This window comes from Thermobia domestica, chromosome 7, assembly GCF_964235325.1.
Source record: "Thermobia domestica chromosome 7, izTheDome1.hap1.1, whole genome shotgun sequence".
NCBI classification, from domain to species: Eukaryota; Metazoa; Arthropoda; class Insecta; order Zygentoma; family Lepismatidae; genus Thermobia; species Thermobia domestica.
This window is the reverse complement of record NC_137460.1, coordinates 94,823,642-94,839,267: the sequence shown is the minus strand read 5'-3', so window position 1 is coordinate 94,839,267 and position 15,626 is coordinate 94,823,642. Positions and strand designations below refer to the sequence as shown.

Below are 15,626 nucleotides of genomic sequence, written 5' to 3'. Positions count from 1 at the left end.
TTAGATACTAAAAGTTTGTTGTTAGTGTAAGTAAATAAATCATATTTTCATTTAATTCAAATTATATTTATTAATTCAACCTAAACCCCAAGATGTAGTTCATTGCTGTTTACATGAAGTAAATCCATATCTTATTTAATAATTTATAATAATTTATAAGTGAAAATGTCTGTGAAAGAAATTAGGAGTGTTAGCGTATTGTTTCCATACTTTGTACTAATATTATTCTCTTATAGTCCTCTTGTTGTTTTATCTTTCTTGTTATTTTCCAGGTTGTCTTTGTGAAATGAATTTCGTTGGCTAGCAACAGTTTTTTTTTTTTTTTTTTTTTAGTTTCTTTGATGAATACAAAATATGTGCGCTATTGTAGTGTCACATTTACCATCATTAATTATAGTAACATTATTTCATTTTACTCCTAAACTTAGAAAAATGGTTCGTTACAACAAAAAATACTGATCTTTCAACTCTCTAATTTGACAAATTATCGTAATAGATCATCAAATTATCTTAAATTATCATAATTACTTCTGTGCCCAATAATATAATTATTTGAAGCTTCTATCATTATATTAATCATTATAGTATTTACTATCACTTTTATATTGTTTAAACCATTCTTCTCACTTTGGGAAAAGTGACGGAACAGGATAAAAATTATACTTAACGACACATAGTAATTATATAAGGCTACTAAAAATTACCGAATCAGCACATTTTCTCTGAACCTATTCTGTTTCATGTATACTAACATAAACTCTTGTAACCTGAATTTATGAATCTGTTGCAATTTTATTTACATGATACAATTAATAGATCTTTTTACTTATTTTCCTCTTCTAACTTGCATTTCAAGATGAAAATATTTCTAAAGCTTTACCGTCTTCTTTTCTTTTGTTTTAGATGATCAAATTTAGAATACAAAATATATAAGTCACTCAAAACTCCCATGAGTGTTACTTGTCTTTTACTTTTTTTTTTTTTTGTTTGTTTTTGTTTTGAATTGTCTCTTTTTATGTAATTGATGCATTAATAATTCTCTAACTCTTGTTTCAGAACTAATATATTGCGTACTTCAGTATAGTATCAAGGCAAGGTTCCTTGTTGCTATATGATTAGTGTACGCACCTAGCGCGATGAACCTGGCTTCTATTCTCGGTGTGAGTTTATATGGTTCGAATCTCATGCTAAGCTCTCTAGGTCCATGTCTCACATACCCTTGGTACTAAATAGGACACTAAACTACGATCCGGCCAAAGTACCTAAGAAATAAGAAATTATTCTACTTTTGTTAAGCTTTACATGTTTTTCTATCACATTTGAATACGTAAATCGAATAAAAATGACAACTTTTGAACCCCCTCTTTTTTTACTCATAACATAATGTTGAGTCACGTGTACTCTAATTAATTTCACGCATTAATTTATAATATCGATTTACATGTAGCTAAATATAACCTCACGTACTGATTCATAATAGAATATTGAGCCACGTGTAGCCAAATCTCATGTTACGTACTTTATAGTTTTGATACTATCTCCCTTCATACTCGTCATACTCGTCATATTTTAGCAAATGAAATTATAAGTCTCTTTGGAAATATTCATCACCTCAAACTAAATAAATTAAGCCTGAATTTTACCATATAGTTAAAATCAATTTGATGCCTTCTATCAAATCAATTTGAGTCAGAATAAAACTAAACATATTTCTGACATCTCTTTATATAAAACAAACATATTTAAAATAAATTATGAATATCTTTTAACTATTTTATCTGCATACATTCTAAACTTCTAATTGCTGTTGAAAGAGTTTGCCACTTTTCCGTGTTTTATATCACATGACTCTTCAACAACTCTTGTAAATACATGCCAAAACTTTTTTTCCGACCCTATTTCCATATGTTACATTGCATAATTCTCTTTGCTTCTTTCATAGATTTATATGGCGATTTATATAACTAGGGAGTGGATATGATTACTAATGAATTAAGATGATTCAATTCCTGCTTCAGAATCATTCATCTCCGCAGTGATATTAATTCTTTTTTAAAGATATTATTATCACTTAATAGTTTAAATGACACGGAGTTTAAAATTAACTTGAATCTAAGCGTGTAAAACTTTGGTTTGGTGTATTGGGGTTAAAAGTCTTTTTTAAGCCCACTGCTATGTAAGAGTATTGTTCAAAGTGGATCCGAATCACTACTTGAGTTCATGTCCGGAGCAAGTACTCCCACCGAAGGTTGAATCCAGAACAGAAAGCATGCACATAGCTATTCACCCAAGAAAGAAGACTGGGAACTGAGACCTGTACGGTTTATTACAGTGCAAATGTCAATAATAGCAGAATATTATCAATTATAAAAATAGAGGCAATGAAACACTTCTATAGATACTTATTTCGGTTATATTCTTAACAGTGATATAAAATAGCTTATCTTATCAGTGATATTATTACTTTAAGGGTGAATTTGCGATTAACAAATCAGGCTTGTTTCGTAGTATTTAGTAGTAATTCGCACCTTGCACTGTATGAATCCATTTTTGCAATGCCTGAAATACAGAATTATGTACAAAGATGTATGCAGTTTAGGTTACAAAGAATTCAGTATTATTCAATTATGTATTCCTTTCCGGAAATAATACATTTTCAAAGAATCTCCGATTTTGAATTATTTGTATAGTTGTTCATTCATTTTGTACGTTTTCCAATATTTCAAGTCTTCTATTTTATATACATTTTAATTTAACACATTAGATATTCTGAAAAACATCCTACATAGAAGTACAGGTATTAAGCTTATATACCTAAATATTAGTAGAATTCCAAAACAAATTAAAGGAAATAATTTTACCTTTTGATCTAAACTACGCTACCGTTCTAAAAGTAATCCTTCGGGTCTTTTATTCAATATAATGTTATACATGTAATCTTCTTGTGAAACGGAACATTTAAAGTTAATCTTTGTTCACTTTACTCTACGTTATATTCATAGTTTGCTTTTGATTCTAGATTTTGACACACATTTTGCGAGGTAGAATTAATACCAGCACTCATCTTATAATCGGAAAATGCTAATGATAAAAACCAGGGCCTGACAATCTTGATGAAACTTCCAGAGTTTCCTCAATGATATCGGAAACTTGTACACTTTTCATATCTGAAGAAAAATTTCAGAGTTGCTTAATTCTGCAACTAATATTCAAGTAACAAAAGTAATAAGTGTAAAACTAAAATTCGTAGAACGTAACCCTCCAATACCAAAACTATGCATCAAGCCTATAGAACGCGTAAAATACTGTAACGTACAAAATATTAAGCTAGAATAAAAACATAATTCTCTGTTTTCTTAACAATTCTTGGCTCTTTCTGATAGTTGTGACTTACATTTAAATTATATTTCTTTGGATATATCTATATACTTAACGTAACTTAATAGTATTCGCGCCATTCCACCGAACAAAAATTATTTCCATATCCCAATTTATTCATAAATCGAATGATAACAACATATGAACTTAATGTCTATATTTATTCACAAAAGTAATTGCATGTATTGTCTACTAATAATGATTTTTATATTATTATTTTAATATTATTAAATGTTTGAAAATCATAAAAAATATATATGAAAAACAAAAGCAACCTAGTAGAGAATTGGGGATAAAATGACAATCAACTATTGTGAATAACCCTAAAATACCGTATCTTCACTTGATATATTCTAGATTTGAAACTCATATCTGTTTATTTTATATATTATTTCGTTTTCTAGTAACTTTTCTCTGATAGACAAAAATAACACTAACACATGTGTAATCGAAGTATAATCATGTGTAATACATACTTCAGATGATTCAAATCAATTTTAGTATGTAAAAAAAGTTCAATATTAGACAACTCAAGTTCTATAAAATGACTGTTTTCTAAAACACCTCACTGAGAAATTTTAGTACAGGCAAAGGAGTAAAAATTACTATTAAAAACTTACAAAATAATAATTGGCATAAAACTGTAATCAGAAAAATTAATCCTTGAATTCTTCTATCCCTTTTCTTCTTCGATTACACATAAATGACTATATGTTTTTTTTTTTTTTTTCTCTGAGAGTTCACAAACGTGTATATCCTGTAAATATCATATTCAAACTCTACAATATATTTCTCTGTATATCTACTATCAATAAAAGAGGATTTTTCTTTTATCTTTGTAACAAATCTCATCTTCAGATTTTGGTAGAAATAAATATTTTTTCCTGATACTTTCTGGTATTAGTTTCGAACTTACAAGTTCTGTATTGACATTCTTTGTTTATTATAAATTACGCATTGTTTTTGCAAGTTCTCTGTTCGAATTCTTTGTTTACTATAAACTACCCATTATTTATGCAAATTGTGTGTTGGAATTCTTTGTTTACTATAAATTTCCCATTGTTTCTGCTAAGTTTATTTAATATTTGACAATTGATTATACTCTAATTTCCTATGGGGTTGTACACAAGTTTTAAGATTCTCGTAAGGGACTCAAGGATATTTGAATAACTTCAATGAATATATTCTTCCTTTCCCCACGGCCCCATCTGCATTAGTAGTTGACTGTATTTTCTTATGCATTATAACTATTTTTGTATACGCTACAAGCAGTGGCGGATCCAGGATATAATCAAGGGAGGGGCAAAACGATAGTTAGCTGTTTTATCCAGTGTAAAGCAGGATTGAAGCCCATTTTATCCAGTGTATACCTGAGCGTCAAGGGGGGGGGGGATATAGCCCCTATAGTCCCCCTTGTATCCGCCACTGGCTACAAGTATGTTTATTACCGTCCTGACAGTCCATTTGTTCTTTACATTTATTCTAAAATTGTCAAAATATGTGACAGCGAATAGTACCCTTGTCATCTTTGACATACGTTAACGTGTAAGACAATTTTATCATTTTTAAAATTGTCAAAAAGTGAATAAGCTTCAAATTGACCCTTTAGTACTGCTATTAATTTCTTTATGCCAGCTTTCATTACGTTTTTGATTCTTAAATTGTGACTTCTGTATATTCATCATCATCATCATCATAGGTATTCTGCCATTATTGACAAGTCACTTGCCGCAACTTAGAAGTTAGAAAAAGTGAACTATGAACAATGGAAACGACAATATGCATATTGCTAACCATTTTTTAATATTATAATTTTACGAAATCTTGCATAAATGTATATATTCGTTGTGTAACTCTTCTCTTGATAAGTATTTTAAGTAGTGCTTTACACGTTGACGCATGTTAAGAGAACACAAGATACTATTCGGAAAACGAAGATATATTTAGCTCTTGAATTTTCAAATTTCTATTAGCTGTTAATTTCTGTATTGTATGTATTTTAGATTTTTTTTTTCAATTATTATTCTCCTGTCGTTTCATAAACCAGAAAACTTATTATCAACTTGATAATGAAGAAATTAAAATATTTCAATTTCATCCCAATTATCTGAATTATTAAGTAAGAATTTTAAGATATTGATTCGAACGAAATCAGATTCGATATTTCCATTTTCTATATATTTTAAACCGTCGATTTAATTTATTAGGACCTAATGAGGCACTGGAAGAATCAGTGTTAGAAGCTGTTGATTAAAGGCAGGAATTTGTCATTCTATGCAAATATTTGTTATTAAGATTTAACAAATTTAGGTTGAATTATCAGGTATTTTTTCCGTATGTCTTTCAACTAAATATGCCTTCGCTAACAATGGAACCATATTTGAGATTTCTTCTACCATGGAAGTCGACGATGTTTTCATAATATCACGATTTAAATCAAATCGTGATACATAGTACACAATCAATTAAGAAGTACTTGAAACGCAAGAATAGCATCCATCTACAATATACAGTACGATATTAATATAGAATGATGTGGCGTAAAGTTATTTTAACATTACCTGTGAATTTACTGACGAAGACAAGGGCTAAACTCTTTGTCTAAAACAAAAAAAAAAAAAAAACAAAAAAACAAAACAAAACAAAAAAAATCAAAAGTTTGATCCTTATAGATTTTTTTTGAGTGAATTTTGATAAGCAACCGTCACTTCACAATTGTATTTTTTCTTATTATTTTCTGTATTATATACAGCTAGTTATAAAAGCGACTAGCACACACTCTAGGGAAAGAAGTGAGTGCCCTGGAGACGCGAGTCACCATTTGCCGTGATGGTACCCCTAGTAGTAACCCAGTGAGTGCCGACCTATATCTCTGTAAAGTTAATTAGGTTTCTATCTAAGGTATTTTCCCAACATTCACTTAAAGGATTTTCAGATATTCCGAAAACAGATTTAAATCAGTATATTCGGAAATCGAATCGGCATTACTTGATTACAAGGCGATCGTGTCATTAGTACTCCATCCCCATCAACATATCTTCGTCCAGAGTACCCAGGGTTTGATTCTGACCAGATGTTTGTTTCTTGTTCTTTTGTTGCAGGCGGCGCTGTGATCATGGTTCCTCCTACAAATCAAACCAAACTTGAAGGTGAGAAGGTCCAGTTTTCATGTGAAGCTAAAGCTCAACCAGGGAACGTGACGGTGAAGTGGTATCGGGAAGGACAGCCAGTGAAGGAAGTGGGTGCCCTGGAGACTCGAGTCACCATTCGCCGTGATGGTACCCTTACTATTAACCCAGTGAGTGCCGACGATACCGGCCTATATCTCTGTGAAGTTAGCAATGGAATAGGTGAACCACAGACAGCATCGGCTTACCTCAACGTTGAATGTAAGTATCATTTATGTATTACTTTGATATCAAATTCTTATATACTTTACTCTTCTACTCAACAGGAACTTCAAAAAATTTTGTCTATAATGTGTTGGATTAGTTGGTTAAACACTGAAAAATTAAAGCAAACTTTATGTTGATAATTACTAAAGACGACAATCCTCCACCTAACTATGACACACTTCTGCTAGTGGTCCAGAATAACTATTCCTGGTAGAAATAAATTTGGTTTGGACCTATTGTTAAACTGTAGATCCATACTTCATATAGTTTCAGTGCTAAAAAAAAAAAGATGTTAAACTTTAAATAAACAAGCAAATCACCGATTGTCCTAATAAATAAATATTTTCTTATAACTAGCTCATATTTATTACTGAAAAATATTTTATGTTCAATAAAATTAGTTAAAGATTCGGGAACTGTTAACAAATTCTATTGGTTATGCCTTTTTTAAAACAAACCTTAAAAAGTTTCTAAGCTCACGGATATTATAGGCATTTTAAGTTTGATTTAGTTTACGATATGATTCAATATAGTGTTTTATAAGTGTTGTACTAGTACATTTGCTAGCATATAATAGAAGGGTAATTCACTGCAAGTAATATGTTAATAAATGTATATGAGGAAAATTATGTAAGAAACAAAGCTATAATAGGTATACAGACTTTATATATAAGCAAAGCTCTAAACAGAATACTAAACAGAGTACTATATGTAGTACGACATAAACTATTATAAAATGGCGGCATAGTATGAAAACATTTTAATGATATTAATACTACTATTAACACATGAATATGGAAGATATTATTCTATTGAATAGGAACAATGTTCAAGGAAATAGAATTTAATGGCTTCATTATTATTGTTTTATTTTTCTGAAAACTTTTTCAAAATTTAAAAACCAGCAAGAAAGAAGCAAGTACACTCCTACCTACTAAAACATATTTCTTTAGCAAATAATTGTTGTCTTAACGATGACTTAAGGGGATAGTTATTTTGTATTTAAGAAATCAGCTCACAAAATGAAGTAAGAATGACAAATGGTAAGATCAACATGGGAACAGTTGAATCACCGTTATTTATTATGTCTTACTTTTTAAAAAAAAAAGTACACTGATTTGCTGCAGAGTTACTAATGAAAGTGCTCTTACTGCAAAATCTTACTCAAAACCAATACATCAAAATTATAACTCTTTTATAAAACTATGATATCGTAATGATAGATAATAACAGGGTAGAAATTGGGCAGTAATGCTGCCCTCTGTGTAAGCATACGCATTGATACACTTCCCAGTGGCGCCAATTCAACTGTGTAGGTGCGTGTGTATTGCTTTGAATTTGGATAGATGACTATGATTCCTGATTTTGTGAGTGCTGTGGTAAAACAATCCAAGGAGGGTGTTTATGAGCTAATGAAAATAATTTGTTCTACATGCTTTAATCACTATAATAACTGGTTGCTTAGGTAATTTTAAGAGAGAAAGAAAAAAAAATCATTGCTTGACAAACCACTGCCAGTTTCGTGCTTTATGTTACTCTACATGACTCAGACTCTTGTGTTCTTTATGCAAATGTTGTTGAAGCTGCACATTGCCGTTTACGAGAGGAAATGAATTTCCAAGAAGTGCTGTACAAATGACGTGATACAGAGCCAGTAGGTCTCATAATTTTATCTCCAAGCCACTGCATTACTGTTTCGAATTATATTCAGGTTTGTACTGTTACACTTCTGGTTCCTGCTCAAACTCTCAGCTAATTTTCAAATATTGAAATATTTTCTGCACAAAAGTTGAACCATTTCATGTTCTATATTCCTTCCAAATGAGAAAAGTTTGTAAAAAAAAAAAAAAAAAAAAAAAACCTTCTGGTGCCTGCTCAAATTCTCAACTTACTTTCAAATATTGAAATATTTTGTGCACCAAAACTGGACCATTTCATGTTCTAGTTTCCCTATGAGGCAAGTTTGTAAGACTGCATTTCTGGTTCCTGCTCAGACTCTCAGCTTACTTTTGATTACTGGAATATTTCTTGCTCAAAACCTGGTTATTTCATGTTTTACTTTCTCTCTAGAGGAGGACTTGTCGAATTGAGCCATAGATTCAACTATGAACTTTCATTCCTCTTGGCGACTCCACTTGACCTGCTCTCAGTAACAATTATGTATGTCATATGACAATGTACGTTTAAGCCGATTGGCTATATTGTAAAGACGATTGCAAATGGTTCCCTTTGACGTGGCAATACAATTAACTCATTATCTACCATTGTCCCCGTTTAGGACATTTATATTTTATTTATTTATTTATTTATTTTTTGTTTTCATGGTTAATAACAATAGGTATATAGTATATTATTAATGCGTTGATAGTACTGGATGTTGGTACACAGAAGAAAATTATTTAGCATTGTTGGTTTACATTGCTTAGGTTTAGAATTGATTTGTTACTGTATGTATCTTCTACATCTTGATGTTATCATTTGAAGTGAAGAGTTTGAACTTGTAGCTGCATTTTATTAGTTCTAACTATGTTAGTATAAATGCTTATAGCTCGAGAGAGGAGTAGATTGTAACATCTTCAGTACTTTTTTTTTTTTTGTAAGAATTAAGTTGATTGCAACTGCCATAGTATGCATAAAGTGACAATGCTAACGGGATATGCGAAGGTTTCAAAAATGGGACGGCCCTTTGTAAAGAACCTAAGCCCTGAAAAATATATTTAAAAAGTAATGTTTAAATATAGTATCATTACACTCATCATCAATAAATTAATTAACCAAAAATCTCTTGTAAATAATGTTGGCAGGTAATGAATTAGGAAACAATTCGTTGTAGATTTTCTGTTTTCTTACCGCTTGTTCTGGAAACTGTTAGCATTATTTAATAGCTACCCAACATTATTAGGTTATGGCAAAAGAACAAAACAGGAAATTCCATGTATATATTTGTCTAGAGAAAGGTTTCTAATAAAATAGTCTTCTTCAAAAGATTAACTACGTAAGTTGGTGTTTCTCTAATAAATTATCTCCATCCAGTTGGAGAAGTTCAATCTAACCTCTGATATTTCAACACATGTTTGTAGGAGACTTGCTTTCGTCTATTATTTTCAGCTATCTGAAATCAGATCCATCAAGGTTCTTACAAGAAATTCAAAGACTAACGCTACTTTCCTGTGTATCCGTCCAGCTTGCATCCTACCTATGACTTTCTACGCCTTCTATACCGGTAGATCACGCTTATGATGCATTGCTTCTATCGGACACTTATTACCATAGAAGCTTTTCTACTGTTCATGGAAGATTAAAAATCCATTCGTGTTCAAATTTCTTACCATAATCTGTAAATTATGTTCTCTGACGTCATTCAAGTGTTCACGTATCATCAACTGTCATTTCTCTATGCATCAGAACTGTTTCACGCGATTGTAGTTTGTAATTGCTATTTAATTCGTAATTTGAGGTTCGTAATTTTTCTAGATAGATTCTGAACTTTATTATTTTCAACAATATATTTAGAATTCTTCAGTCGCTTCTTGTCATTCATTTCATCTTTATATTGATATATGATATTTTTATTTTAAAGTTACTGTGAACTTTCATTCCTCTTGTATGTTTTTGTTAAGAAGTACTTTATTCTCTATAAATAATGAATTAACACATTCAAGGGCGTCTTTGGCATGTTAAAATTGAAGGGACAGAATAGTGGGAGTGTCTACTCACACTGTTTGTGGTAACCATCGAGGTGTAACTTATATATAGAAAGAAATCCCTGCATTGTGATTTTCCATTATTGTTTACACTTGCTTAGCCCTTACGGTCAGCCGACCTCTAACGAATCGGCACCTACCACCATATGCAGGATTGCACCTGAGCGTTATAAGGTAAGCTCACCAGGTATAACCGAAGTGGGTATTCAACTGAAAAATGTAGCCAGAAGGAAAGTAGGCAACAAGATGTTGAATACCCAAAAGTTGAAAAATGAGGAAGAAGCCTTTTCGTTGAAAAATTCTCAAACAAGGAAAGGATAAGTGCAGGTAGTAACAGACAGTGGGAGCACATTAAGCTTTGCATACAGCAGGCTGCAGAAGAAGTAGTAGGTTACCGCGAACACGAAACGGCTAACAAACCATGCGTTACAGAAAATGAGGGAGAGGAAGACGTGGAAACAGGTTGATACAGAAGAGGACAGAAAGATGTACAAAAAGTTAAACAACGAGTTAGAATTAAGAAAGAATTGTTCTGACTCTATAATGAAATATATGAAACAAGAGAGTGACCAAAAGACTTATTGAAGACGATCATGATACCGATGGTTAAGCAATCAAACCCAAAGAAATGTGAGGATTATAGAACTATTAGTCTTGTATCTCACGCAGCAAAAAGTTTGCTTCGAATGCTGAACAAAAGGTTTTATGAAAGAACAAATGAAAAAGATGAGGAGAAACAGTTCGAGTTCAGGAGAAGTAAGGGCATAAGAGATACAATTGGATTATCAAGGGTGATCGATGAAAGATTACAGAAAAGGGAAAAGAGTTATATGTTGTATTTTATTGATCTAGAAGAGGCTTTTGACCGCGTGAATTGGAAAGTGTTGGGAGTTTTAAAGAAGGTACGGTTGGAATGGAAACATCGAAGACTCATAAGAAACTTATATATGAGCCAACAAGTAAGTGTTAGAATAAGGGAGAAAGTGGCAGAGAAGAATGCAATTGAAAGGAAACTTCCGCACGGATGCCGTCTCTCACCAAGATTATTTAATATCTATCTGGAAGAGATAGTGAAAAATTTCCTATATAATCAAGATGCATTTCAAGAATGGAGAAAGAATGATTAAATGTATACGGTTTGCAGATGATATGGCACTTGTGGCGGAATCTGAAAGGAAAATCAACAAGACAAGAGAAAACTTGAGAAAGGGCTGTGAAGAATATGGAATAAAAGTAAATGTTAGAAAGACAAAAGCCATGGTGCTTTCAACGAGGTGGTTGGTGTCAAATATAGAAATATGAGGGGATAAAATAGAACAGGTGACTAGTTTTCGATGCCTGGGTAGTATTATTAGTGACGATATGAAGTGTGAATGTGAAATAAGAGCAAGGATAGGAATAGCGAAAGAAGTCTTTAGGAAGAAAAAAGTCTGTTTTGTGGGACTTTGAATAAAAAGTTGAGAAAAAGACTCATAAAATGCTTCGTGTGGAGTACTGCTATATGGGGTGGAAACATGGACACTACTCAAAAATGATTTTTAAAAAAAACGATTGGAAGCTTTCGAGATGTGGGTGTGGAGAAGAATGGATAGTATTATTATGTGGATGTGGAGCAGAAAACGAATGAAATGGTGTTAGAAATGATGGGGGAGAGAAGAACAGTTTTAGATAATATTGAAAAGAGGAAGAAAAACTGGTTGGGACATTCACTAAAAAAGAACTGTATCATGAGGGACATACTAAAGGATATGATGGCAGGAAGGAGTGGGAGAGGGCGAAGGAGACTACAATTGATGGACGACATCAAAACAGAAAAATTGTATGGGAAGACGAAGAGGTTAGCGGAAGCTTGCGGAGCAAATAAACTTCTCAGTTGCAGCAAGTTACCTGTCAATAATGGAAGAATATCTACGATGATGATGATGATTTCAAGTTAGTCCATTCTATTCGTTCTGAAAACAATAAGATAACCGGGATTTTGATCCGTAACGTAAAATCTAGGATTTCGTAATTAAGTTCAATCAATTAGTTTACGTATTTTATCTATATTTGGGCTGTACAACATAATTACGTTTGGAAGTTGGGAAAATAAATACCTTACAGAGGTTTCTAAGCAATAATCAAAAGTAATTGTTATATTTTAAATGTAAATTTTGAAGATTGATTTGTGGCTCTGTACTTGCACCAAACTATGGATAAGTAAGTTTCAGTATCAACTTGGAAAGGGAATCCTTTCCTTCTTCAAATAATGTCACTACGCCGCCAACACGAAATTCAATTTAATACTCAAAGTTTAAAATAAAAATTACTTGAGATAAATTCTAGTACATGTGCAAATAGAATCTAGATAGTCATAGAAAATTTTACGAATGAACTATAAAGGTAACCCGAGAAAGTTCTGTCGGTTTTACTGGAGGTCTGTGTTCAATAGGCCCTCACACAGTGAGTTGAATGCGAATGGAGATAAGTCGAAGGTTAGTTGTTGGTGTGGGTATATTCAACACACTACCTAGTTTTGGCAGTTCAGTTACACCGTGGACTTGCGTAAGGACAGAGTGAGCATGGGACCTCCACAGAGCGTCATTAGGGCATGTGTGCTGTACGAGTTCAAACTGGGATCAAAAGCCGCTGTAGCGGGGCGGAAGATATGCCAGACCTTAGTTGAGGGTGTCGTGACTACGCGGACAGTGCAGCAGTGGTTTAACAAGTTTAAGAACGGTGACGAAACACTCGAAGACGCACCGCATGCCGGAAGACCAACATATGTACAAAATGAAGATCTTCAGGCAGCAATTGGGAACAGTGGCCAGATGTGTGAGAAACTGGGACCACAATTCAGTGTTGATGGAGAAACCATTCGCCTGCATCTCCATCAACCTGGGAAGCACTACAGGTTGGGTTGATGAATCCCACATGATTTGACTCCGGCCAGAAGGCAGAGACCTATATTTCTTTGCTTTCTTGTCTGAGGAAGGAGCCATTTCTGGATAGGGTGTTGACAGGTAATGACAAGTGGGTCCTGTATGAAGCTTCACGGCGCCGTCATCATTGATTAGCATCCTATGAACCGGTTCCAAACAGCCTTAACAGCACTGCACCAGAAGAAGGTCCTCCTGTGTGTTTGGTGGACTGCTCCCGTCATCGTGCATCGGGAACTACTGCCAGCTGGCCAGAGCATCAATGCAACTGTGTCAGTTAAGCCGTGTTTAAGAAAAAAAACCAGAACTCTGGAGCCAGCACTTCTGAATCGCAAAGGAGTCCTCCTGTTACAGGACAACGCTAAGCCCCACTTGGCTAGGATGACCCGGGACACCAATCTACGCCTTGGATGGGAAACACTATTGCATTCGCCACATTCCACGGACATTGCACTGTCCGATTATCACCTGTTCCATTCCTTGGACAATCACCTTAAAGGACGCCAGTTCAAATCCCTAGTAGCGGTGCAAAATGCACTTGATACCGTCTTCGCTTCACGGCCCACCGCGTTCTACCGTGATGGAATCCATGGCCTTCCAGAATGTTGGCAGAAGGTGTGTCGATGCTAATGGGGACTATTTTTGATCTTCCAGGTACGTCTTAGGTAACATATCAATGTTCGAAGGTGGTGCGTGAAAAAGCAACAGGACTTTCTTGATTACCTTTATGCAATATTTACGTATTCGCAGACAAAAATATATTACATCAATATGAAAATTCTTTTTGCATTTAAAAGAAAAAAAGCTTACTAACATGATCTGGCAATAATAAAAGTAAAATGCCAAGCGATTACATATTTGAAGTAGCAATGGTTATAATTACTGTTTTCATTCACATATTAGTGAGTATTTTTCTTTTATTTTACTATAACTTCTTTATGTTTAAACCTAAACTGAAACATCGTACCCGTTGTTAGGTATTTCGTTCGTCACAATGATTACTTTTTGTAGTTAATATTCATATTATGGAGTTGTTAAAGTAGATTAGATTTAATTGTGGTACTAAAGTTATCATTGATGAATCCTCATGAAGTTGAATCATTGAGTGAATGATCTTACAATAAAACCTTACTGTAGCAACTCTCTGGGAACCGAAATTAATAAGTGAGGTATAAATGCTGGGACACTTGTGAATATAATTTATCTTACATTCCTCTAACAAATCCAACATTCCAAATTTTCTTAAGCAACTCCTTTCCTATTAGATATAGGACAACGTAAATATTCTTTTTCTTGTGGGAGAAGTTTATGTTCTACAAGTAATTTGCGAGCTTCACAAACATTTCCCCCTCCGCTCCCCCCAAAAAATATAAAACTAAGGATAAAGTATTACTTATGAGTATTCTTTGTATATTAATTGGCTATTTAAATAACATTTTAAAATTCATTTTTAGCAAAAAAAAAACAGTTATGCACTTATATGAGTTGAATTACATTCTCTTATCCAAATATGTGCTGAGATAAGATGATTGAAATAGTATTAAAATTACACTACTGTCGTATTATTTCTGTATTTTATCAGTAATCTTTCCAGATTCCCTCCTGAGAAAGCGCTTATGTTATTCAGAAATGTAAAGTGTGTTATACAATTTTGCAGACGTCATTTCTATAATTTTTGACTCGGTAACTACGATTTTGCCGAAAATGAAAACAAGGCAGAATATGCTTTGTGTCTCTTTTGTTTCTTTAAGCTAGCAGACAAGTAAATATTTTCTTAAACTAATAATCTAGCCTCCCTGCTTACTGATAGGAAAAATATTATAATAAAAATATAACTACTTCTTGTTGTAAATTTACTAATTTCAACTACTTTTCACACCAAATTACAATGAATTAGAACGAGTATTCACAGTAAGACTTCAGAAAGAGGACAATTATAATAGTATTTTTGTATGTATTTGTTAATCAACATATCTAAAACAAATAATCTCAAATCTAGAAAAAAATATCGTGTTCTAGCCAATCTGTTAATCTTAAAGTAATGCAGAAAAATACATAAGCCACAAAGGTGGATTATACTCAAAATGTATACCCGTATTTTAAAAGTTAATATACAGGGTGTTCCGTAAATAAACCGACGAACTTCGCATACGTGTTCAGGATCTCTATACAAGAAAAAAGCCTTGTCTGCGAATTTGGTGGAAAACGCCTAATTATGTAAATGTGGCTGG

At 32.9% G+C, this 15,626-nt stretch overlaps 1 protein-coding gene across 6 annotated transcripts in view; it reads left to right on the top strand.

Moving 5' to 3' along the window:
* LOC145690290 (protein turtle-like) overlaps positions 1-15,626 on the top strand; it is a 614,494-nt gene that overhangs the window by 516,258 nt on the left and 82,610 nt on the right. For all 6 annotated transcript variants that reach the window (XM_081765062.1, XM_081765061.1, XM_081765059.1 and 3 more), the window contains exon 7: positions 6,480-6,767. In XM_081765062.1, the coding sequence (XP_081621188.1) occupies positions 6,480-6,767 (288 nt within the window). The remainder of the gene's footprint in view (positions 1-6,479; positions 6,768-15,626) is intronic.